Source organism: Saimiri boliviensis, chromosome 10 (genome assembly GCF_048565385.1).
Source record: "Saimiri boliviensis isolate mSaiBol1 chromosome 10, mSaiBol1.pri, whole genome shotgun sequence".
Lineage (NCBI taxonomy): Eukaryota > Metazoa > Chordata > Mammalia > Primates > Cebidae > Saimiri > Saimiri boliviensis.
Window position 1 is genome coordinate 68,572,812 of NC_133458.1, and position 26,547 is coordinate 68,599,358.

General features: G+C 40.5%; 2 protein-coding genes across 5 annotated transcripts in view; one reads left to right on the plus strand and one right to left on the minus strand.

The window, feature by feature from the left end:
• The window catches only part of PEX1 (peroxisomal biogenesis factor 1), a 45,453-nt gene extending 30,109 nt beyond the window's left edge, over positions 1 to 15,344 (minus strand). Inside the window, exons 1-5 of one of the 3 annotated variants that reach the window (XM_003921202.4) lie at positions 15,059 to 15,342; positions 7,053 to 7,196; positions 2,409 to 2,492; positions 1,554 to 1,668; positions 686 to 1,455 (exon numbers count right to left, since the gene is read on the minus strand). In XM_003921202.4, coding sequence (XP_003921251.1) covers positions 686 to 1,455; positions 1,554 to 1,668; positions 2,409 to 2,492; positions 7,053 to 7,196; positions 15,059 to 15,187 — 1,242 coding nt within the window. In that variant the 5' untranslated portion in view covers positions 15,188 to 15,342. Of the gene's footprint in view, positions 1 to 685; positions 1,456 to 1,553; positions 1,669 to 2,408; positions 2,493 to 7,052; positions 7,197 to 15,058 lie in introns of all 3 variants that reach the window. The other 2 variants (XM_074379432.1, XM_074379431.1) reach the window with 2 other exon arrangements.
• Positions 15,345 to 15,507: 163 nt separating this feature from the next.
• On the plus strand, positions 15,508 to 24,141 carry RBM48 (RNA binding motif protein 48). 2 transcript variants are annotated; one of them, XM_003921204.4, is made up of 5 exons: positions 15,508 to 15,660; positions 16,518 to 16,708; positions 18,890 to 19,035; positions 20,943 to 21,511; positions 23,723 to 24,141. In XM_003921204.4, the coding sequence occupies exons 1-5, from the start codon at positions 15,550 to 15,552 to the stop codon at positions 23,807 to 23,809; spliced, it is 1,104 nt and encodes a 367-aa protein (XP_003921253.1). In that variant the 5' UTR covers positions 15,508 to 15,549; the 3' UTR covers positions 23,810 to 24,141. The 2 variants fall into 2 exon arrangements, with proteins under 2 accessions (XP_003921253.1, XP_074235534.1); XM_074379433.1 differs by lacking the exon at positions 15,508 to 15,660 and adding an exon at positions 15,670 to 15,921.
• The last annotated feature ends 2,406 nt before the right edge of the window (positions 24,142 to 26,547 follow it).

Genomic DNA, 26,547 nt, shown 5'->3' on the forward strand with positions numbered 1-26,547 from the left:
TATAACTATGAGTCTTACTTTACAGTGGTTCAAATTTAGGTTCAAATAGAGGGCCTATTGTCTTATGTCATATAAAGGTAGCATTAATATTTGTGGCCAGGATGAGGAGCTGGAACAATAGTTGCCCCATCTACTTCCTCTCTGTTATACAAATTAAAGAGTAGACACCACCAGGGTAAGCAGCTTCTGGGTGCATTCCAATCCAGGTGCCACCACACGCAGCAAGATTACCTCATGCCATAGATCTCTCCCTACACTGAGCCTTTTCCCTAATACTAACAAGTCCTTCCTTTGCTTTCAGTAACTGAGGAACAAATCTGCAAGCATTAAAGATGTAAGGTTTTGTACGGCACTCCATGCTGATGAACACCCGTCAATCTGCCTGAGTTTGAATCCTAGTTGTAACATTTACTAGCTATACAATCTCAGGCAAGTAATTCTGACCTCTCTCGGCCTGAACCTATCTAAACTTGTACCTATTCAAGCTTACTTGGCCAGAAAATATACAATCTTTATCCAAACAAGGTCTTTACTGCACAAGCATAAATGTGTCCCCCAATGCCTTTAGGCACTGTGTTTTTTTAAAATTGATTTTCAATTTATATATAAAATACTATTCTAATTCATAATTGGGGGATGTTTAAGCCACATACAATTTCTCCCAAATCATAAAACTTATACTAACCCACACTTTCCCAAGATGGAGAACTTCTACATTTTTGATGTATTTTATGGCATTCTTCAATTCTTCAAGCCCATTCCAGACTACTTGTAGCACACAGGTCTTCTCATCTTCTTCACTATGATCTGACCTAACTTTTTTTTGATCTAGTGGCTCTGACATCTGTTTCTCTTTTTCAGGTGATAAGACATTTTGTTTTGTTTTACTTTGCTCTTGCTTTGGAGAAAGTAGCTTAACTAGCTTTCCATAGGTCACAGTAAAGCTGGGCTCTACATCAAAATATTCCTGATCCCATGGAAATACATGAATGGCACAGTGCTTATGAAAAACAGAGGTTGCTGATGCATTATATATACTAGGAGGTTGAGATTTGCATACTCTGAAAATATTGTCTAGAGGAACAACCTTTGATTGCATATTTTTGAATGCGTGGATTTCAGTTAAACCCCAGGATGTCTCTTGTTTCTTCTCAGATCGAAAAGAAAAAATGCTTCCTATCATAGTCCATAAACTTGCTACTGATGACGAGTCAACTGGAAACTCTGACTTGTTTTCATTAGACTCAGTGATTCCCGCAGTATTTGACTGAAGTTGCTTGGTTTGAAGTTCTTTCATCACTCCTTTTTGGTCTCTTCCGTAACTATGAAGTTTTTTATATTCAGCATCTGTTTTTGAAAATGCAGATTTCTCTTTGGCTTGGCGTGTCTTTGGCTGAATAAGGAGCTTGGTGTCAGTTTCCAGCCTTCCATAAGTAGCAGTTGGTATTAGTGCAACTGTACAGAAAATAAACCTCATTAGTGCACATTCATTTCTACTTTGGACTCAATGCTATAGTGTATAATTTGACAGCAAATAGTACAATAGCACCTACCAATCTGAATAAATACGTAAGTTTGTTGATCAACCCAAACAGGAAAAATGGCTTTTGGAAAAACGATTCGAATTTGATCTAGAAGATGCTGTTCAAGGGAAACAGCATGCAGCTCCTAGAACCAACAGACGAAAAGATCAATTCACTTTATATTTTGTCCATTCCATGTCTATTAGGAAAAATCTCAATTCATTCTTTTTAAAAAACAAATTTAATGTGCATATTTATTGTATACAACATGATGTTATGAGCTACATGTAGATAGTAAAATGGTTACTATAGTGAAGTAAATTAACACATATATCATCTTAGTTACCCACTTTTTTTGTGGTAAGAGTAGTTAAAATCTACTCATTTAACATGAATTCCCAAATACAATTATATTACCTATAGTTGTCAGGTTGTACATTAGATTGCTACCAATTCATTCTTTTTTTATGTGAAACAAGGTCTCATTCTGTTGTCCAGACTGGAGTACAATGGTGTGATCTTGACTCACTGCAGTCTTGACTTTCTGGGCTCAAGCAATCCTCCTGCCTCAGCCTCCCAAGTAGCTGGGACTCTATAGGCATGCACTATCATGCCCAGCTAATTTTTGTATTTTTAGTAGAGGTGGGGTTTCACCATGTTGCCCAGCCTGGTCTTGAACTCCTGGACTCAAGCAATCCACCTGCCTTGGCCTCCCAAAGTGCTGGGATTATAGGCATTAGCTACTGTGCCCAGCCCCAATTCATTCTTACAATTCAAACCCAACTCGGAATATGTAATAAAGTTTAGAGAAGAGAAATCTAAAGACATTGATATTGTGAAGTAATTTAAGCTTAAATGAGATAGTTCTTATTTGGTTTTCTTTACCAGTATCTCCCAATCATCTGCTGAAAGGGGTTCCACCTCAACTTGTTGACAAGATACCACATAGGAACATGGCTTGAGAAATACCTAGAAAAAAATTAAAAATTTAAAACTACTTTAAACAATTTTTCTGTATCATACAGAAAACAAGAAGTTAGTTATCTTATGATTTTAGGTAAGTAGATATGTGTGTTTTAGAGGGGGTTGTATATGTAGTCTATGTAATCTTTCTTTTTTTTTTTTTTTTTTTTTGAGACGGAGTTTCGCTCTCGTTACCCAGGCTGGAGTGCAATGGCGCGATCTCGGCTCACCGCAACCTCCGCCTCCTGGGTTCAGGCAATTCTCCTGCCTCAGCCTCCTGAGTAGCTGGGATTATAGGCACGCGCCACCATGCCCAGCTAATTTTTTTTGTATTTTTAGTAGAGACGGGGTTTCACCATGTTGACCAGGATGGTCTCGATCTCTTGACCTCGTGATCCACCCGCCTCGGCCTCCCAAAGTGCTGGGATTACAGGCTTGCGCCACCGCGCCCGGCTCTTTTTTTTTTTTTTTTTGAGACAGAGTCTTGTTTCATTGCCAGGCGCCCGGCTGGAGTGTAGTGGCACAATCTCGGCTCACTGCAACTCCGCCTCCCCTGGTTCCAGCAATTCTCCTGCCTCAGCCTCCCGAGTAGCTGGGACTACAGGTGCATGCCAACACGTCCAGTTAATTTTTGTATTTTTAGTAGAGACAGGGTTTTACCATGTTGGCCAGGATGGTCTCGATCTCTTGACCTCGTGATCCGCCCACCTTGGCCTCCCAAAGTGCTGGGATTACAGGCCTGAGCCACCTCGCCTGGCCTCTTTCTCTCTTTTTTTCTTTTTTAAGAAATGGGGCCTAGCTCTGTTACCCACGCCAGAGTGCAGTGGTGCAATCATAGCTCACTGCAGCCTCGAAACCCTGGGTTCAAGCAGTCCTCCTGCCTTAGCCTCCTGGGTAGCTAGGAAAATAGGTACAAGCCACTGTGCCTGGCTATATCTGTAGTCTTTCATGTGACAAATATTTATTAAGTACTTATTCTTAGCCAGGCCTTACTATACTCAGCATTTTAGGAAAAACTGCTTCATAACTAATTACAGATGGAAGAAAAATACATCTCAGCACATTTCCTAAATAAACGTGGTAATAAAGATAATCATTAAAAAATGTAAGTAAAAAATTAAAGAAGAAATGACTATATCATCAAGTTATGGCTTGATCTAATAAATACATACTCTGATTATTTCTAGAAGTTTTGCAACAGCCATGCTGCTTCGAGAAAAGTAAAAAATACACTGAAATAGAAACTAGAGGCAAATATTTAGAAGTATAATCCTTCACAGCTAAAAATTAATTAAAACAAATAATACCCTCTCATTGTAGTTTAAATATATGAAACTCCAGTATGTCTCAATAAGCTGGAGTCACCATCTTACTTCCTTTCCCCTTCTATAGGCATCTCCAAGGATTAAAGAAGTACAATCCAAAGCCTCTGCATGTTAAATATTCTAGGTAATTGACCCTTCCTCTGTTTTTTTGTGGACTGGAGCAGAATTTCCGCGAGTCCCTCACCTCCAGACTCCTCAGTAAATTTCTCTTCAATATCTCCCTTACTGAAAAGGATGATTCTGGGCAAGCACAAAGCAGCTCCTGCCTACCAAGAAGCTACAGACTCCACAGTTTCTTAGCAGGCTTGCTGCAATAAATGATTTTTAAAAAGCAGGTAAAGTCACTTCAAAGCAAATGGGAATTAAAAACAAGTAAGATTCTTCAGAGTACTAATTAAGACATGAAAATCAGGAAGTTGATGTTGCCCACAGGGAAGTGCTCAGTACTCACAGAGCAGAACTGTAACTTGCTAAGCAATCCTGGGTAAAATACACCATCTCCTTGTATTGTAGAACAAAGCACCAAAGTTAATGATTTCTTTTTTTTTTTTTTTTTGAGACAGAGTTTCGCTCTTGTTACCCAGGCTGGAGTGCAATGGCGCGATCTCGGCTCACCGCAACCTCCGCCTCCTGGGTTCAGGCAATTCTCCTGCCTCAGCCTCCTGAGTAGCTGGGATTACAGGCACGTGCCACCATGCCCAGCTAATTTTTTGTATTTTTAGTAGAGACGGGGTTTCACCATGTTGACCAGGATGGTCTCAATCTCTTGACCTCGTGATCCACCCGCCTTGGCCTCCCAAAGTGCTGGGATTACAGGCTTGAGCCACCGCACCCAGCCCAAAGTTAGTGATTTCTAAGGTCCCTTTGGTGCTAAAAATTGTAATATTCTAGCAACAATTGAGAGTATGCAAGGGACTAGTGCTAGGTTTGTAGATTTCTCATGAGTAGCCTACTCTCATAAAAAACATGCATAAACAAAATTAGTCTGTGCTCAAAACAAGTAAAAAGACATGGCACTCTTGTGTATTGTCATGGGAAATTGGTAATAGAGAGCAATGTAGCCCCATCTATACAAGTTTTAAATGTATAGCACCCTTGGCTATTCTGTTTTTAAATGTTTCACTCCACATATATATCTGATTCTGAGAAAGGACAAAGCAGCTCCTGCCCACTAAGAAGCTAAGGACTAGGCTAGCCAGTCCACTTTCTGTTTCTATCAGTGATTCTTTAGGAGACAGTGTCTTCGTGGCAGTGCTGCAACACAGGATCATAAAGATACAGAGAGAGGGAAAGAAATAGACATGTTCAATGCATATTGTAATACATGGAAAGGTATTTGATATATTTTGTGGGATAATAATTTCAGAAAATATGTATGATCTCATTTTTCAAATCCTAAAGGTCTAGTGAGATCCCCCAAAACAGTAGATATTAATTCTGAGGATGGGATTGGGGAAAGGTAAAAACTCATTTTTTACTTTCAATGGTAAAATAGGTATAACGAACATGTATTATTACTATTTCTTCTTAAGAGACAGGGTCGGCCGGGCACGGTGGCTCAAGCCTGTAACCCCAGCACTTTGGGAGGCCGAGGCGGGTGGATCACGAGGTCAAGAGATCGAGACCATCTTGGTCAACATGGTGAAACCCCGTCTCTACTAAAAATACAAAAAAAAAATTAGCTGGGCATGGTGGCACGTGCCTGTAATCCCAGCTACTCAGGAGGCTGAGGCAGGAGAATTGCCTGAACCCAGGAGGTGGAGGTTGCGGTGAGCCGAGATCGCGCCATTGCACTCCAGCCTGGGTAACAAGAGGGAAACTCCGTCTCAAAAAAAAAAAAAAAAAAAGAGACAGGGTCTTGCTGTTGCCCAGGCTGGAGAGCAGAACCATAGGCCACGTAATTCCTGGGCTCAAGCACTCCTCCTACCTCAGTCTCCTGAGTAGCTAGGATTATAAGCATGTGCCACCATGCCTGGCTAATTTTTTTTCATTTTTTCTGTAGAGACAGGGTTTTGCTATGCTGCCTAGCCAGGCTAATCTTGTGAACTCGTGACCTCAAGTGACCTCCTCCCACCTTGGCCTCCCAAAACACTGGGATTACAGGCATAAGCCACTGAGCCCAGCCTTATATTATATTACTTATATTACTTCTACAGTTATTTTTAAAAGAATAACTTGATAAACATAAAACAAAAAATAGAAATGGGTATTCTTCAGGTTTATAATCTAAGCATGTTAAAATCATAAGGGAAGACAAAAATGAAAAAAAAATAATAATCCTGTGTGTAGGATTATTTATTTATTTTGAGAATTTGTTTCCCTTTTGTCACCAAGCTGAAGTGCAGTGGTGCAATCTCGGCTCACTGCATCCTCCACCTCCCAAGTTCAAGCAATTCTTCTGCCTCAGCCTCCCGAGTAGCTGGGATTATAGGTGCCTACCACCATGCCCAGCTAATTTTTGTATTTTTAGTAGAGACAGGGTTTCACCATGTTGGCCAGGCTGAGTCTTGAACTCCTGACCTCATATGATCTGTCCACCTTGGCTTCCCAAAGTGCTGGGATTACAAGCATGAGCCCCTGCACCTGGCTGAATTTTTATTTTTTTTTAATCAAGTGAGACCATGGAAGGTTATAAAATATGTTTGCAACAAAGTTCAATAATAGTAAGTAAAACCTAGTAATTCAAAAGGAAAAATAATTTCATGAAACCAAAATCAGGGTATGTGGAAAATGAGTTAAACAGTAGAATAAGAAGCAAGCAGGCTGGGCGCGGTGGCTCATGTCTGTAATCCCAGCATTTTGGGAAGCCAAGGAGGGAGGATCACAAGGTCAGGAGTTCGACACCAGCCTGGCCGACATGGCAAAACCCTGTCTCCAATAAAAATTAGCCAGGCGTGGTGGCATGGTTCCTGTAATCCAAGATACTGGGGAGGCTGAGGCAGGAGAATTGCTTAAACACAGGAGGCAGAGTTGCAGTAAGCTGAGATCATGCCACTGCAGTCCAGTCTGGGTGACAGAGTAAGACTCTGTCCCCAGAAAAAAAAAAAAAGGAAGCAAGTAGGGAGTAAACTACAAAATAATGACTTAAAAACAGAATGGTCAGCTTCAATATCTTACACTAGTTATATCATAGCATACAAGTTAGGTGTCATCTCATCTTAAAAAAAAAAAAAATCTAAACTTTTATTTCCATTGCTATATTATGTGACATTAGAAGAAAGTTATGGCCGTATTTGCTTACCTGTCCCCCATTTGAGAGTCCAAGCTTTTGACCAACTTGTCTGTTAATTTCAGCCACATTTTCGCCTTGATCACTAAAATGCCTGCCTTCTACCCAGCTCAAGAATGCAGGCTGGTGACTCCAGACCACTTCTATAGCTTGATTCTATTCATATAAGAAATGAGAGGAAAAAAGGTTTTCGATGTTTACACATTTTTCTGGATTCACATGAAAATAAACTATTGCTGCAATTCACACATACAAAAAGAGTTCTATAGGTAGTTCTCTGTTATCTACATTTGTTGTAGCATTTAAAAATCTATAATCATTTCCAATACCCAATGCTGGTGATGGTAATGAATGAAACCTATACCATTATATTCTTATGGCAGCGTTATAAATTTAATCAACCCTTTCAGAATTCAAAATGGCAACAGTCAATAAACTTACATAGCAATTAAGCAACATATAACTATTTGAGCATTTATTCCCAATTAATGATTCAAAGGAAAAAGAAACAACAGCAAAAGCTATTTGCGCAGTTATTTTCTACAATAGTGAACACCTGGGATTGTCTTAAATGTCTATCAATAGGGAAAATATTAAATAAGCTATAAATTTACTATTTTAACATGAGTAAGTAGAAACATATATCATCATCTTTAAAAATGTAACAACATAGTTTTAGAATTATGAAACACCAACCAGATGGAGTATGCAATCCATATTTATTTATTGGAAGAGTAATATATGCATGTGGCAAAAACACAAAAAGTACAAAAGGGGAAAATGTGAAGCCATGTCCCTGTTCTCAGAGGTAATTACTGCTGTTTCTTCTGTACCCTTCCGGAAATGTTATATTATGCAACTTCTTAATAATTTTAAGGGCTCATAACTATGAAGTTTAAAAAAAGTGAAATATAACATTTATTCTTATTAAAAGAGCAATTATGTAAAACATGTTAAGTTTGTGGCCAAGGACCAAACAAGGGTTTTCTACGACTAAACAATTACAAACTCATTATAGGGACCTCGGAAAATACATAAACTTGGAAGGAAACAAAGGAATTACCAATATTCTCTCCACAAAAAAGACAACCATGTGAACAATTTGGTCTATTTCTTGCTAATCCTTTTTTTTCTATGTGCAAAGTAATTTTTCATATAGTTGTGTATTATAGGCACAATTTAATATCCTTTTCTCCTACTCCCCTACTTATATTTATCATAAGCATTTTCAAACTTTTTTTTTTTTGAGACAGGATTTTGTTCTGTTGTCCAGGCTGGAGTGCAGTAGCACAATCACAGGTTACTGTAACTTGAAACTCCTGGGCTCTAGCAACCCTCTCACTTCAGTTTACTGAGTAGCTAAGAATACAGGCACATACCACCACACCTGGCTAATTTTTTCTATAGAGATAGGATCTCACTAGGTTGCTTAGGCTGGTCTTAAGCTCCTGGCCTAAAGTGATAAAGTGATCCTCCCACCTAAGCCTCCAAACTGTTGGGATTACAGGCATGAGCCACCATGCCCAGCCACATGTATCATTTTTAAAATAAAAAGAATTTGATTAATACATATCAAGACTAAATTTTAAAAAATCAGCCAGGTGTGGTGGCACACACCTGCGGTCCCTGCTACTTGGGAAACTGAGGTTGAAGGATCGCTTGAGCCAGGGACGTTGAGGCTACAGTGAGCCATGATAGTGCTATTACACTCCAGCCTGGGAAACAGAGTAGGAATCTGTCACATAAAAAAAATAAATAAATAAATAAAAGAGGCCAGGCGCAGTGGCTCAAGCCTGTAATCCCAGCACTTTGGGCGGCCGAGGTGGGTGGATCACAAGGTCAAGAGATCGAGACCATCCTGGTCAACATGGTGAAACCCTGTCTCTACTAAAAATACAAAAAATTAGCTGGGCATGGTGGCGTTTGCCTGTAATCCCAGCTACTCAGGAGGCTGAGGCAGGAGAATTGCTTGAACCCAGGAGGCGGAGGTTGCAGTGAGCCAAGATCACGCCATTGCACTCCAGCCTGAGTAACAAGAGTGAAACTACATCTCAAAAAAAAAAAAAAGACATATCAGAAACCTTCAGTTTTATTAATTTATTTATATCAAAATAAATTCATTAAGTTTAAAATATTAGGCCAGGCACAGTGGCTCACAGGTGTAATCTTCATACTTTGGGAGGCTGAGATGGGGGGGACTGTTTGAGCCCCAGAAACTCAAGGGCAGCCTGGGCAACCCTTATCTCTACAAGATCCATATCTCTACAGAACATTATTCATAATTTAAAATATTAAATACCAAATTCATTCATTTACACGGATTTTTTTTTTCTTTTTTTCCCTGAGACAGGATCTCACTGTGTTGCTCAGGCTGGAGTGCAGTGGCACAATCATCGGCTCACTGCAGCCTCAACCTCCTGGGCTCAAGTGATCTTCCCACCTCAGTCTCTCAAAGTGTTGGGATTACAGGCGTGAGCCAACATGCCCAGCCTTTATGTTTCTTTAAATGGGAAGAATTTCAAACAATGCTGGAGCAACTTCTAAGACAATATAATGTACTGGAAATTAACCATGTTATTATAATTTTAGGAAAGCCATCATCATGTATCACTTAGTTGTATAATTTTTCTCACAATTTTCACAGAATAGTCCAACTGTTCTGGCTGACAAATTCTTTCAACTGACTGTATTTTGCCTAGATTTGGAGTCAAAAGTCTTAAGTTACTGTATCAGCTATAACCATGTAAGCTATTTCAAGAATGAAGGTGTCCAAGCCCCAGATACTTTTGTGGGTTTTCATCAGAGTCAGCAATACATATTCCAGATCAATTCTACTTCATGTGAAGAAACTTAAGAGATGGAAATATGAAAGATGCCCTGAAATATCAAAAAAGGAAACTCTACCAGCTCATTGAAAAAAGAAAAACGAACCTTATTGAGGAGGAAAAAATACTTCTAATTATTTATTTGGTCAAAAAGTAGTAACCAGCTCCATAAAGCCATAATATGTGCCCAGTTAGATTTTGCAAACTTTGCAGACTAATGTTCTAAGTTCCTTTTCATGTCAAAATACTTCACTGAACCAGAGACCCCTGGCTATTTAGGTAAAGAAAGAGGAGAGACAGACAGCTAGAAAAGAACCTCTTTTCCAGGAGTCAAGTCAAATCAATTAATCAATTGATCTTCTTTGACCTAAACTGAGCTATCAGTATTACCAGAAAATCTGCAGGTAAAACCATCAGTTGGAATGCCTTAGGAATGTCCAGGTCCAAAGCCTGGGGTATCTCTTGTTAACACAAGGAAAATTAAAATTGTGTGGCCATATCCGAATGGTGATTTAGGTTCATTTGCATCCACTACGCATATGAACCCTTTCCCCCTACTGCAATCACGGTCAAGTCCTGAGTACAGAGAAGGTAACTTAGTTGAAGCAGTGGTTCTCAACCAGAGGTGACTTTGTCCTTCAGCAGACATCTAGCATTGTCTGGAGACATTTTTGGTTGTCACAAAGAGTGAGGGAGTACAGGCATCTACTGGATAGAGGCCAAGGGTGCTGTTAAACATTGTAAAATGTACAGGAGAGCCCCCAAAACAAGAAATTATCCAGCTCAAAATGTCAACAGTCAGGCCAGGTGTGGTGGTTCACACACGTAACCCCAGCACCTTGGGAGGACGAGGCAGGTAGATCACAAGGCCAAGAGATTGAGATCATCCTGGTCAGTAAGGTGAAACCCCGCCTCTACTAAAAATACAAAAATTAGCTGGGCGTGGTGGTACGTGTCTGTAGTCCCAGCTACTTGAGAGGCTGAGGCAGAACTGCTTGAACCTGGGAGGCACGGGTTGCAGTGAGCCAAGACTGTGCCACTGCACTCCAGCCTGGCGACAGAGTGAGACACCATCTCAAAAAAAAAAAAAAAAAGAATGTCAACAGTGCCAAAGTTGAGAAATCCTGACCTAAAGCATCTACTGGGTAGTCAGTTCTGAAAGAATGACTTGAGGAAACGAGAATACACACCAGGTGGGGTGGCTCACATCTGTAATCCCAGCACTTTGGGAGGCCAAGGCCGGTGGATCACCACCTAAGGTCAGGAGTTTGAGACCAGCCTGACTAGCATGGAGAAACCTCATCTCTACTAAAAATACAAAATTAGCCGAGCGTGGTGGTGCATGCCTGTAATCCCCGCTACTTGCGAGGATGAGGCAGAAGAATTGCTTGAACCCAGGAGGCGGGGGTTGCTGTGAGCAGAGACCGCTCCACTACACTCCAGCCTGGGCAACAAAAGCGAAACTCCATCTTAAAAAAAAAAGGAGAGAGAATACAATACTTGAAACACAGAATAGAGTCTATCAAGTGTGATGTGTCACATAACACAATAGTGAAGTTTTGAAAGGGAGAAAATGTGGGCAACAAAGAATTGGAAAGCTATGTGGAGGAGGTAGGATTCTGCTCTTTTTAAAGACATGGAATTTGTATGAAAGGAATAAAAGTGACTTAGGGAAGAATGGCATGAGTAAGAGAACAGAAGTGGGCAAAAGATTGGTTATAGAAGAAACAGTGATTGGGTGATGCAGAGTAAGCTATAGACAAGAAGGCAAATCAGCTGCCTGGCAATGGTACTGGCCTAAGAATGCCAGTTTCCTGCCGGGCGCGGTGGCCCAAGCCTGTAATCCCAGCACTTTGGGAGGCCGAGGCGGGTGGATCACGAGGTCGAGAGATCGAGACCATCCTGGTCAACATGGTGAAACCCCGTCTCTACTAAAAGTGCAAAAAATTAGCTGGGCATGGTGGCACATGCCTGTAATCCCAGCTACTCAGGAGGCTGAGGCAGGAGAATTGCTTGAGCCCAGGAGGCGGAGGTTGCGGTGAGCCGAGATCGCGCCATTGCACTCCAGCCTGGGTAACAAGGGCGAAACTCCGTCTCAAAAAAAAAAAAAAAAAAAAAAAAGAATGCCAGTTTCCTTATGTGTAAAACTACAGAAATGACCTAGATGCATAAGGTCCATATCGTCATTAATGTTCTATGACTCTAGGACGTCATTAATGTTCTATGATTCTAGGACAGTATGCTCAACTCTTTTGTGCATCCAAGTAGCACGAATAAATTTTTTAAAGTTAGAGATGCCTAAAGCCTATTCCCTAAGAGTTTGATTTAATAGGTCTGAAGATTGATCAGAACATCTATATTTTTAAAAGCTTCAAGGTGAGTCTGACACAGGCCAGAAAACCATTGTTCCGACCCTTCGTCTCATTACTGCACGATCTGTATTATGTACTCAATGCTTCACGCAAATAAAGTAATTCAAGTATTAACTCACAACTTGTGAACCTTTCTGCTTTCATAATTGTCTATGGTCTCCAACATAGTAATTCTTGGGAATATATCCTAAATGACCAGAAATAAAAATGTTTTCTAAACATAGATGTGTTATTTTCAACGTTTCATTAAAATATAGTTTAACACTTTTTTTTTTTTTTTTTTTGAGACAGAGTTTCGCTCTTGTTACCCAGGCTGGAGTGCAATGGCGCAATCTCGGCTCACCACAACCTCTGCCTCCTGGGTTCAGGCAATTCTCCTGCCTCAGCCTCCTGAGTAGCTGGGATTACAGGCACACACCACCATGCCCAGCTAATTTTTTGTATTTTTAGTAGAGACGGGGTTTCACCATGTTGACCAGGATGGTCTCGATCTCCTGACCTTGTGATCCACCCACCTCGGCCTCCCAAAATGCTGGGATTACAGGCTTGAGCCACCGCACCCGGCCTAGTTTAACACTTCTAATGCCTAAGAATTAAGTACAATCTAAATGGTCAATCATAGTGAACAATTAAATTATGGCAAATTTGTGCTAGAATACTAATTAACAAATTAAAATAATGATGACCTTTTAACAAAATAAAACACTCACAGTAACATTAAAGAAAAACACCAGGACACAAACTGTATCTGTGTATATAAGGACCTCATTTCTGTTAAATCAAGATTAGAAACAAAACTGGAAGATTTGATCCAAACTGTCGACATTAGTCATCTTTAAGTTCTGGGATTATGGTAACTTATTTTCTTGTTAACAATTTTCCATGCTTTCCAAATTTTCTATAAAACGTAAATTCTAAGTTTATATAATTTATCAAAGAATAAATGTGTAATTTGTAGAATCTATAAAGTCATAAACTTATTACATTGATAATCAGAAAGCAAAGTTGCCCTATTCTGCTAATACAGGTTGAATGGAAACAGCAATTTGTTCCAGGGCTAAAGACATTTATATTTCAAAAAGATAACGCATGAATTATTAAAAGTACTTCTTGAAGTCTCAAATTTAAAACAAAGATCAAGACCACTAAACTCTTAAACATTGATGAATGTATTGTAACAACTACATCTTAGGATCAAATTAGAGTTACTGTAAGAAAGCATTCCTACTATTACCTGCAGATTTGAAAACACGTTGAAAATCCCATGCGAGCTGACAGAGCACTGAACAAACTTCTACCTGGAACTTGGTGACAGTGACTGATTTGTCTGTCTCTAGCCATAAAGCCCATCAAGGACCAAAAGATAGTCTACTTATTGGTAAAAAATAATAACGACGACGATAGAGGATTCTGCTGAATTCATGTTTTGAAAGACGGACCAAAAAAATCTTCCCCTAGATATGGGGAAGCAACTCAAGTGGAAAGAAGGGATGCTTGAAATTATTGCAAGCTCTTTATTATTGCATAGATTAGCCACTGGTGGGCACCATGCATCCAGGATTTATGAGTATTAGGGACAAGCTGCTTCAGAAAACCCCTTCGCGCAAGCTGACCCCCACCCCCACCCCCACCCCCGGCTCCGGCTCCGGCCCGGCCCCCACCGCCTGATTGCTCTGCAGCTGCTTTCCATTTCTGAACGCCTATCTAGGTGCTACAATTAAGCAAAGCCTGATTACAGCCATGTGGGCAGGTCGGGGAAGGAAAGGGAAAACGTTTGTTATCCATACTTGTAAATTCCTGTTTTACACATACCTGTAAAATCCTGTTTTTTAAAAAACTGCCGCCACAAAAGTCACAGGATTCGCAGGATGATGTATTGTAAGTCAGTCACAATTAAACAAACCATTTCTGTGCCCGTTACAAGCTGATAAATTATCTCAGTCCTGAAACTCTCTTGAGCCCCTCTCACCCCATAAAAGTCCCTCATTTTGTGAGCTCGGGGCTGCCTCCTCTGATTGTTACCGGCAGCCTGGCAGGTTAATAAAACTTGCTTGCCTGACTTTGGGTCTATTCTCCTTTCCTCTTGGCTAACCTTACAATGAGAACTTCGAATACGCTATCCTTTTGCCCCCATAAGCACACTCAAATTCTTGGGATCATGTGCCTCTATTTTTAATTATGAAAATAGGGACGCTGTATCTCCCCCAGTGGTTACAACTGTGAAACTTCCCTACCACAACGTCCAGAAGGGAGACTGATCTCAGAGCTTCAAGTGATCCTAACTACGATACGTGGTCCTGACACACCACAGCTGTGTTCCGAGGGTCAGCGATGCCGCGCAGAACCATCACTGTATTAACCTTTCCAGCTTATGGGACGCGGTGGTCAGTCCCCGGGAATCTACCCGGGCTCAGCCAACAACTCTCCGCCTCCCTCTCGCGGCCGGGACGGCAGCAGCGCAGGTAACTGGAAATGGCTGGCAAGAAAAACACCTTTTAAAATAATAAAAACAAACGACTTCTCCGGAGATTTTCCAACCTGGAATAAGGAATATTTCTAAAAACAATGGTAGAATGTTAGGATGTTTCTAGGCCCAGTTTCACCAAGTGAAAAGACCTGGGATAAGACAAGCCCAGGGCTGCCCAGGACTTGTGGGACGCAGAGACTGCTCAGAGGGGCCCCGCCCTCGAAGGACCTCAGTCTGACCTCGGCGCGCTTCGGAAGCGCCCGAAAGGCAGCAGGCGTCCCGCCGCTTCCCAGAGAGGCTTCGGCCTAGTCCGACCCCAGGCTGAAGACCAGGTGGCCGGGGCCGGCACGTTACCTGCAGCAGGTGCAGCTGGGCCACGAGACGCCGCGGCAGGTGGAGAAAGCAGTCGCGAGCGTTGGTGAAGACCACAGTCACTGCCGCCCCGCCTCGCCCAGCACCCGTCAGGCGATCGCTGCCCCACATAGTTCCTGAGCGTCGCTTTGGGTTGTCCCACCCTAGCGCCGCAGCGGACCCGGGACCTGGCAGGCCCAGGGCGTCGGAGCCGGAGGAGATCGATCGGCCCGCCCCCTCTCCCCGCTGCGCGTCTCGTCGCACGCCTGTATTAGGTGGGACAAGCAAGCCTCTGTCACTCACCCCGCCTCTCCGCCGCGCAGCTCGGGGGCGGCAACTCGTTCATTAAATCCTCTCACGCCGGAAACGATGGCCGACGCTGTCGATTCTCCAGCCAATCGTGGGCCTCCTTGACCCATCTCGCTCTCTTATTGGGTAAAAGGGAGCTCAGCAGGGCGGATGTTGTCCTCCCTGCGAGTATCAAAGCAGGCAAGATGGCGTCGAGCGGCAGGGAGTTAGGGAGTGTATTTGAACACCACGTCCAGCGGGCGGTTTGCGACACGCGGGCCAAATATCGGGAGGGACGACGGCCTCGTGCTGTCAAGGTAAAGCGATTTTGGTTTCATTCGCTCTCCTCGGTACCTTTATATGAGTGCTAGCGCCATATGGCCAGCCTACAGAAATAAAGGCATGACAAGGCTGTTGTCAGATCTCTCTTTTAGAGCTGGCGTAAAGAATCTTGCTTGGGTCAGGTATCAAAGATTCCCACGACCCTTTTGGTCAACTATTAGAACATCAACTCCACGAGACTAAGGCTTGGTTTTAGTCATTGGATTTTCTGTATTTACAGTACTACTTGGCACAAGGTAAGCGCTCAGTGACTATTCGTTGAGTGATTGTTCCCGGTGAATTCTACCGACTCAATTTCTGGAAAAAAATGTCGACTAAAGGTAATCTGTTATATGCCTTAGTTAGGCACCGTCTCACACGGGCAGTTATTCTTTATGCAAAGGGAATGGCAGACATTTTATTTTGTGTTTTTTGCTGACTGGGTTGAACAGATTATTTGTTTTCAAAGCTCTGTTTCAAAAAAAAAAAAAAAAGCAGCCGGGTGCGGTGGCTCAAGCCTGTAATCCCAGCACTTTGGGAGGCCGAGGCGGGTGGATCACGAGGTCAAGAGATTGAGACCATCCTGGTCAACATGGTGAAACCCCGTCTCTACTAAAAATACAAAAAATTAGCTGGGCATGGTGGCACGTGCCTGTAATCCCAGCTACTCAGGAGGCTGAGGCAGGAGAATTGCCTGAGCCCAGGAGGCGGAGGTTGCGGTGAGCCGAGATCGCGCCATTGCACTCCAGCCTGAGTAACAAGAGCAAAACTCCGTCTCAAAAAAAAAAAAAAAAAGCAGATTCGTCCTAAGTTCATTTGCGAAATACGTTTAACGACTCTGCATTTCTTTCAGGTATATACAATCAATTTGGAATCTCAGTACTTATTAATACAAGGAGTTCCTGCTGTGGGAGCCATGAAGGAATTAGTTGAGCGATTCGCTTTATATGGTCCAATTGAACAGTACAATGCTCTAGATGAATACCCGGCAGAAGACTTTACTGAAGTTTATCTTATTAAATTTATGAACTTACAAAGTGCAAGGTAATATGCAAGTTAAGCAGTGACTCATTTTCTCCGTTCATATTTCTATCATTTTGGCCTCAAGTTTCCCTCATTCATACCTCATTCAACATAATCTAGCCTATATTCCACTTACCTTCCTCCAGCTTTTTTAAAGGTATACTTTACTGAAGCACTGTTCCCATCACATCATTCCCATGCTTAACAATTTAACGTCCTGTGGTATGGTAGATTAAAAGTTGGGTTTGAAGGCAGGGCATGGTGGCTCACGCCTGTAATCCCAGCACTTTGGGAGACTGAGGCAGGCAGATCACTTGATGTCAAGAGTCCAAGACCAGCCTGGCCAACATGACAGAAACCCCAGCTCTACTAAAAATACAAAACTTTGGGCGTGGTGGTGCGGACCTGTAGTCCCAGCTACTCAGGTGGCTGAGGCATGGGAATCACTTGAACCTGGGAGGTGGAGGATTGCAGTGAGCCAAGATCATGCCACAGGACTCCAGCCTAGAGTCCAAAAAGGCTGATGTATGCAATGCCTTATCTATTTTTATGTTATAAAGCGAGGCTCCATCTCAAAAAGAAAAAGAAAAAGAAAAAAAAAGTTGGGTTTGAGGCCAGGCACATGGCTCATGCCTGTAATCCCAGCACTTTGGGAGGTCAAGATAGGTGGAACACCTGAAATCAGGAGTTCAAGCCCAGCCTGGGCAACATGGTGAAACCCTGACTCTACTAAATACAAAAATTAGCCAAGTGTGGTTGCACAAGCCTGTAATCCCAGCTACTGGGAAGATTGAGGCACAAGGATCACTTGAAACCAGGAAATGGAGGTTGTGCTGAACTGAGATCATACCACTGCACTCCAGTCTGGGTGAGAGTGAGGCTGTCTCAAAAAAAAAAAAAGTTGAATTTGATCCCAGCTCTTTGGAAGACCAAGGTGGACAGATCGCTTGGGCCCAGGAGTTCGAGACCAGACTGGCCAACATGGTGAAACCCTGCCTCTACGAAAAATACAAAAATCAAGCTGGGCATGCTGATGCATGCCTGTAGTCCCAGCTACTTGGGAGGCTGAGGTTGGAGAATCAGTTGAGCCCAGGAGGCATAGGTTGCAGTGAGTCGTTTATGGGCCACTACACTTTAGCCTGGGGGACAGAGTGAGACACTGTCTCAAAAAAATAAAACAAAAAATTGGGCTTGGAGTAAGTTTTCCAGTCCCACTGGTTACTAGCTTCATGACCTTGGACAAGTTATTTAACCAGGTTAAACCTGTTTTTCCTCTTCCATAATATCTATATGGTAAAGGAACCTTCTTGAGGTTGTATGCCAATGAAATGAGATGATCCATACAAAGGGTTTAGCATAGTTCCTCCTGGTCAGAATACAGTAAGCATTAGCTATTGTCACTCCTTTCTGCGAACTGACTCAGTTTTTTCCAGCCTTCAATCTGACATAAGCCCTCTGCTCCAAAAAAACTGAAGTATGCAATACCTTATTTGAATCCTTGCTCCTCAAATGAGAGTAAGAGCATGGCTAAGTTATATAATGTCCTCCTAGTGCTTCACTTTCATTATAGGGTTGTTGTGAGGTATTAATTCAAGTGAAGCACTTATGACATTGCTTGGCATATAGTAAAATCTCAACAAGTATTGATCATTATCCCTGGATATAGGACTGGTTAAATTTATTTATTGTAGTACTTGGCAAATCATAGATGCTTACTATTTATTGACTGAATAACATTTTTATTTTCTCATTGGTATATATTTAGTATTTCCTCAGTTATTAAAGGTATGATTATAGTATTTTTCATCTGATTTTTAAGGCATAAATCTGATTACAGAAATACATTGTGCTGAAAAAGCTTAACTGGGTATGAACTAACTCTTCAAGGCCACAGAAAAGCCCCATTTTATGACCACAGTTTACATACTTCAGGCCAACCAGCTGGGTCCTTAGTTGTTTAAAGGCCAGGGAACAAATCGAAGAGATTCAAAGGGAAGAGAAGGCTCTAACAGTACATACTGGATGGGTGGTATGAATACAATCCACAAACAGAGCATCTTAATTCCCAGTCCACAGGATATATACATATACATTGCAAAAGCTGAACATTGGTCTTTAGCTCCAGGTATTGTATACTAGTTAAGCTCTCATTTTTAAGTAAATCTGGATTAAAAAAACATGCTATCTTGTATTTCCATTCAGGACAGCCAAGAGAAAAATGGATGAACAGAGTTTCTTCGGTGGATTGCTTCATGTGTGCTATGCTCCAGAATTTGAAACAGTTGAAGAAACTAGAAAAAAACTAGCAGTGCGAAAGGCATATGTAGTAAGAACTACTAAAAATAAAGGTATGGAAAGCATATTGCTAAATGCCTCCTGTGTGTCAGGCACTCTGCCAAGTGTGTCATCATGCAGTTCCCAGTCTAGTGGGAAGAGAGGCAAGTAAATCATCACAGTACTCAGTTAAGTGTAAACCTCAGGGTTTTCTGCAGCATACTGTGTAATCTGGGTTGAGAAGGGAGAAATGTTGGTTCACAAAAAACTTACTACAGTCTGTAAGACGTGGCTGAATTTTGAGGGATAAGTAGACATTACTTAGAAGGGAGAGGAAAAGATGGAAAGGCAAGCCAGGCAGGATGTTTAAATGCTTAGGGGAATAAATGAGCATCACGTATTTAAGAAACTTTAACTCACACAATATAATCAAAGCCCAGAGGTTTCAGTGAGAGATAAGTTTAGAATAGTGGATAGGAAGTGAATCATGAAGGGCCTTGTGTCCCATGCTAAGGAATTAAGGCTTTGACCAGAATGCAGTGAGAAGCAGTTGTGATTTGCAGACTAAGTGTCACTGCTAGTCATGGAGAAGTTCTACTTTTGACCAAGTAGCCACGTAAATGCCCCACATGCCCCTTCTACCAGATAGTGGTAGAGAGAAATAAAGTGGGAAAACTCTTGGAAAGCTTACTCAGAAATTTGACAAGAGAGCTGTTGAGAATCCCCAGTCATTTGTAGACATTAACTTGTAAGATACGTAAATAGCACCAGGAAAACCTGTATATTTGTGTGGTAAAGGAAATTATAAAATATAAAAAAATAAAAAATGGAAAGGAAATTATAAAATACTAGTGTGGAGGAAGACCTTTGACATTATCTGACCTGTGTCCTAATTCTTGTTGGTGAGGAAACTAAGTCTCAGAGTTTGTGGCTGGCCTATATTACTAGAGATAAGGACAAAAATAAGGATTAAAACCCAAGCTTTGGACTCTCTGTCCAGAGCTTACTTTTAAACTGCTTTAATCATCTCAGTGTTGGTGGTGGCCTAGCATTATTTTCATTATTTGCTCCCCTTCCCCTTAAGACCTTTTTGCCCTGCCCCCTCAGAATTAGATTCAGTGTTGTTAAACTATGATTTTTTTGGCCTTGAACACTTTAGTTAAGCTCTATTTTATCTGCAGCATTCTAGCATCTACACGTATTTGTATATTTGGTCTTTTCAAAAACTTTTATTAATGAAATTTCAAAACACACAGGTAGAAAAACTAAATGTATTAAAACTAAAAACTCCCATGTATTAACAATCATCAACAGATAGCCAATTTCATCTTTACCACATCTTCCACACCCCACTCATGGTGTAGTCTGCTTTTGGGAAAGTAAACCAGGGAAGAGGCCCTTTCCAGCCCTAGAAGTAGGCCACACATATTGCCATATTGCTTTCTTTAGTAACTAGCAAACACAAGCTAAGCAGCATGATATATCCAGATACTGGGAACCTCTGAAATTGCAAAAAAAAAAAAAAAAATATATATATATATATATATATATATATGCATACATATATAGTATATAATGATAAGGAAAAACTTTATAAGATCTACAGTGAAGTGGAAAATACAGAGGTGCAGAGAAGTACATATTATAGGTTTCCTTTTTTAGTGGGGAGAAAAAGAATGGGAGGAAGAAGGCAGCAAAGTAAGGCATACTGACAGATAAATAAAAAACAATAGTGCTTACTTACGGGGTGAAACCAGGCCATGGAGAGCAAGGAAAGGGTGACACTTGATGCTACATATCTTTTTAAATCCATTTTAGGTTTTAAACCATGTGAATATATTCCCTTCTCAAGAAATAAATTTTTTGGAGTAGAATTTGTTACCATTTTTAAGTGATTTTTAAAATTATATGATTCTGAATGATGCAAACAATAAATGACTTCTGTTTTCCTTTCTCTCACCTTTTAAATGGTAATAAAAAGACCATTATGTGACAAAGAAGAAATTGGTTACAGAGCATAAAGACACAGAGGATTTTAGACAAGACTTCCACTCAGAGATGTCTGGATTTTGTACAGCTGCTCTGAACACTTCTGCAGGGAACTCAAATCCTTATCTTCCATATTCCTGTGAATTGCCTTTATGTTATTTCTCCTCAAAATGTATGTGTTCATCTGGGAAGCATTTAGACAGAACATCAGACTCCTCTAAGGATGGTAGAAACCATGACAAAACAATGGAGCATTATAACCACAATGACTCTTTGCAGAAAACACAGATAAACCCTTTTAAAAAATCAGTGGACTGCCCTGGTGCACGAAAGGCTATTATTCCTTCAGAGGCAGTTGACAGATTTATGCCTAGGACAACACAACTGCAAGAGCGCAAGAGAAGACGAGAAGATGATCGTAAACTTGGAACTTTTCTTGAAACAAACCCAAGTAGTAATGAGGTTATGATTGGACCTCTGTTACCAGACATATCTAAAGTGGATATGCATGATGACTCATTGAATACAACGGCAAATTTAATTCGGAATAAACTTAAAGAGGTAAGGTTATTTAAAAAAAAAAAAAAAAACTAAGAGATGATTTGGTTACAGGATTAAATAAATGGAGAATTATTTGTGGGAACAATAGTAATTTTTTTTTCACCTTTTAGTTTTTTGATGTGTTTTTCTACAGTTCTCTGTTGAAATAACTGAATTTGGCTAACATTTTATTTGCTTTGATACTGTTAATACTTGCTTAAACAATGAACAAACATTTAATGTCATTGTAGATACAAAATATTAAAGCAGTATTTTCAGCCACTTAAATCAATCTGTGAGAGTGGAGCCCAGGCCTGCCATTTTTGTTAAAATCTCCCCAGATAGTTCTAATATGAGCCAGAGTTAAGAAGGAAAAGTATTATAAATTATTTCTCTCAAATTTAGAGTTTTTACAGTTTATATAAATTTCAAAATGCTTCATTTGCTTTTGTGATAAAGAGTAATAGAAGGTGATGAGATTTCTAAAAATTGGGCCTCCAGGTATACATTTCAAATGTAGACTTCTTAAATGATTAGGACCAGATTGTGCTGCCTAGGTAGTTTTTTTTTAAATGTCATTTACATAATTATTTTCCATTTCCTAAGCACAAATAAAGTTAACATTTGAGTTAACTTTTGAAAGACACCTTTTTGTGGGGTGGGAGTGGGGGCTGCTGTTACAAATCATAAACTGAGGGTTATGACATTTTCTTACGCTTACTCCAAGATGCAGAAAGTGCTTTTCACAGTTCTACTATGTTTTACAATGTGATTAAGGGAGGCTAAGGTAGGGCCAGGCGCAGTGGCTCACGCCTATAATCCCAGCACTTTGGGAGGCCGAGGCGGGTGGATCACGACATCAAGAAATCAAGACCATACTGGTCAACATGGTTAAACCCTGTCTCTACTAAATATACAAAAAAATTAGCTGAGCACGGTGGCATGCACCTGTAGTCCCAGCTACTCGGGAGGCTGAGGCAGGAGAATTGCTTGAACCCAGGAGGCAGAGGTTGTGGTGAGCCAAGATCGCACCATTGCACTCCAGCCTGGGTAACAAGAGCAAAACTCCGTCTCAAAGAAAAAAAAAAAAAAAAAAAGGAGGCTAAGGTAGTATAATTTCTTGTATGTACATTTTTTTACCTAAAAATTATTAATTATTACCTGATTAAAGAGGCATTATTTAATAATAATTAAAATCCATGGACACAGTTTTTGTGCTGAAGTCTTCTTTAGTTTTTCAGTTTAGGCTGGGCACAGTGGCTTACACCAATAATCTCAGCACTTTGGGAGGCTGAGGCAAGCAGATTGCTTGAACCCAGGAGTCCAAGACCAGCCTGACCAACATGGTGAAACCCCATCTCTACCAAAAATATATAAAAATTAGCCAGGCATGGTGGTACACTCTTGTAGTCCCAGCTACTTGGGAGGCTGAGGTGGAAGGATCACTTGAGCCTGGGAGACGGAGGTTGCAGTGAGCCAAGATCATGCCACTGCACTTCAGCCTGGGTGACAGTGTGAGACTCTGTCTCAAAAAAAAAAAAAGTTTTTCAGTTTGTGCTATCACCCTTCCTTCAGTTATGGCTGAACTGAGGCATAGACATATGTACACAGCTGTCTCAGCCAGAGCTGATTACATTTTCAAGAAAAACGTGTAAAGTCCAAAATCTAGGTCCTTCTAGAAATAGTAGAACAACAAAAAAGTAATTATTAAATAAAATTTACTATAGTTTCTAATAATTTTTCATTTCAAATGAAGACTCTTACTCTGTTTTGACTTACTGTACGCTTTTTGTACATTCTTTTTCTGATAGTGTGTTTGCTTTTCCTTTTTCACCTAGGAAATTGAGGATTATACTGCTTTCTGCTCATTTCTCTAAACGTTTCATTCCCCCCCAATCTATCAAACATTATCAATGTTTCAAGAATGCAAAACCAGGATCTCTATCTGTATCTGTAAAATAACAAGTGACTTTAGATCTATAAAGGAATGTTAAAGTAGAGCGTATGTTCACTTTTCTTCCTCCAATTTCTTTTTTCTTTTTAAATAGCTTTAGAAATTTAATGGAAAACTTCACTCTGTGCCTAGATCATAGGCTGTACCTTGAACTTAGGCCAACTCTGCCTAAGTGATGTCAAGGATTAAACTATTGGATATAATCTTACCTCTTCTAATAGCTTATTTACTCATGCACTATAGAAACTAAGTTTTAATGGTTTTTTTTCTTTAATTAGGTAATTTCATCTGTGCCAAAACTTCCAGAGGACAAGTCAAAAGATATGCATACAAGTCATCCACTAAAACAAAGAAGAAGAATATAGAGTACCAGCAGCAAATTAGTATTTTCTGGAAAGAGCATTTATTTTTTATTTTTAGCCTGTCATTTTAATTCTTCAAGAGATTTTACTGCTGGTATTTTTTAATGCACTCTTCTTTGTAATTTCATTCAAGCTATTTATCTCAGGTCATTTCTTCTTTTTTTGATCCATACTTAATGTTGCAAACTATTCTTGTCATTATAACATTACCTCTCATGTGCAGTAATTATATGTAAATTAACTGAAGCAAATATGGAAACTTTACAATATAAATAAAAATAGGCAACCAGGATCTGTTTCTAATTATAATACAATTATTGAATGAGTCATTGAAACATTAGAAGTCAGGATGTTTCCGAATGCCAGGGTTTCAAAATCAAGACAATTCTGTGAAGTAAAAAGTAGATTAACTATTAGAACAAAGCTGAAATTAGAAGCTTACATGCTTTAGTTAACTTTTAAGAAGAATTTGCTTGACCTGTGGCAATACAAAAATAAATCAGTATTTGTAAATTCTAGACTTCTGTTACTACTTGTGGCATATCCACACTTTTTCCTGTCAGTGGATCACATAATTGGAAATTTCAGTACATCCAGGCTCTCTATTTTTCTTTTTTTATTTTTAGTAGAGACAAGGTCTCACTGTGTTACCCAGGCAGGTACTGAACTCCTGGGCTCAAGTGATCCACCCACCTTGGCCTCCCAAAGTACTGGGATTGCAGGCCTGACACGCTGCACCTGGCCATTTTCTTTACTGATAAAAATAACTTGAGAGGGTCCATACCATGGTGTGTTGTTTTCATTTCTCCCTATCTTTAATGGCCTCCTGCCTAGTAGATTGAATTTGAGCATATCAGTTAATAAGGTTCCATTTCAGCTATGATGTACTGATCTAAATTTCCTAGGATGGCTCTAAGTGGAAAATGGTACTAACAGCAAGCTGCAGATAAGGAGGGTAGGCCCTACCTCCATGTGAGGTAATTAGATACAGTTTTTGCTGAAATCTCAAGGTAAAGGATATATTAGACATCTAGGCATAGAATTGGAAGAGCAAATTGCTGTCTGCTTAGGCTTCTCAGACTATAAATAAGCTGTATGATCTCTTACCTCAGCATCTTGTTAAAATGCAGATTCTAGTGGTGGTGGCCAGGGGTTGTGGGGATGGAAAATGAGGAGTTATTATTTAGTAGGTACAGAATTTCAGTTTTGGAAGATGAAAAGACCTCTACAGATTTGTTGCATGACAAAAGTTATCTGACACTTAAGGAGAGGAGCTGCTAAATGGATCCATGTGCTTCTGAATGGGTTCCTGATAAGTCTTGTGACCTTGTGTAAGTCAGCACTCCTCAACACCACCAACATAATTAATCATGAGGAGAGAAAGAAAAGAAACCTTTGTGGTGTCAAGCAGCAAAACAAAAAGATTCAAGTTCAGTTGGTTTTGGGTAGGGCTTGGGCTTCTGCATTTTTCCCAAGTTCCTAGGTGCTGCTAGTGTTCCTGGTGCACAGACCATGCTTTGAATAGTAAAGCTCTAGATAACTGGGCTACACATGAACTCTGGGAGCAGCTGAAGAACTGTCGGCTGTTCCATCCTAAGTTGTTACTCCCATCTAGTCCATTATGCTATATACTGTTTTCACCTATCTCTTTTCAGATTGGAAGCCTGCCTTTTCTACATTGCTTTTTCCCACATTTCCAGAAAGTTAAAATGTGGGGTAGAGGGAATAAACCACAGGGGGACAAATAGAGAGATGAGAGGGATAAGAATAGCTTAATAACATGTAAGTTAATTTACAAAATTTCCATATAGTTTATTATTTCAGGCATGGTGGCTCATGCCTGTAATCCCAGCACTTTGGGAGGTCAAGGTGGGAGGATTACTTGAGGTCAAGCGTTTGAGACCAGCCTGGCCAACATGACGAAAACCCCATCTCTATAAAAAATACAAAAAGTAGCCAGGCGTGATGGTAAATGCCTATAATCCCAGCTACTCAAGAAGCTGAGGCATGAGAATCGCTTGAACCCAGGAGGCAGAGGTCGCAGTGAGCTGAGATTGCACCACTGCATTCCAGTATGGGCAACAGAGACTCTGTCTCAAAAAAGGAAAAAAAAGTGTTTTTGTATACCAGTGGTTGAAAAGTACAGTTGATAAAGGAAGAATATGTAAGGCCAAATCAATTATTAGACTGACAATTATTAGACTGACACTTGCAGCTCAGAAAACTTTTGTCAGATGCATACATGAAAAACCTTCATAAGCACAAAGTACTCTATGTCTCCAAAATTTTAAAAACATTGACAGCAATTGGGTTGAAAGGGATCAAGTGTTCTAGTAGTTTGTGGTATACTTGCTGAAACTCTTCATTCAGTGTTCTATCCCTTAAGCCAATATACCCTAGATTTGGTTTGAGAAATACACCGAACTTATAGGAAACAGGAATTGTGTGTTGCTAAAGAGGTTAAAAGCTCAATGAAAATCTTGAATATAGTTACTGAAATAATCATGAATGTCTTCTTGGGGCCCAAATGCCAGGATGGGGCTGAACTCTCAATGATTGCCTTAATTTCAGCAGTGGGCTGCAGCCCAACAGAGGAGAGTGTCTAGCAAGTATTACTTTCTGACCCTTTAAAATTTTTCCTGAATCTATTTGGGCTGTTGGCACTAGTAACTATACCTTTGCTTCTGGTAAACATGGTCCAAATACCTCCAACAGAAGTCTGTCTTCTCTTACTGCTTTTT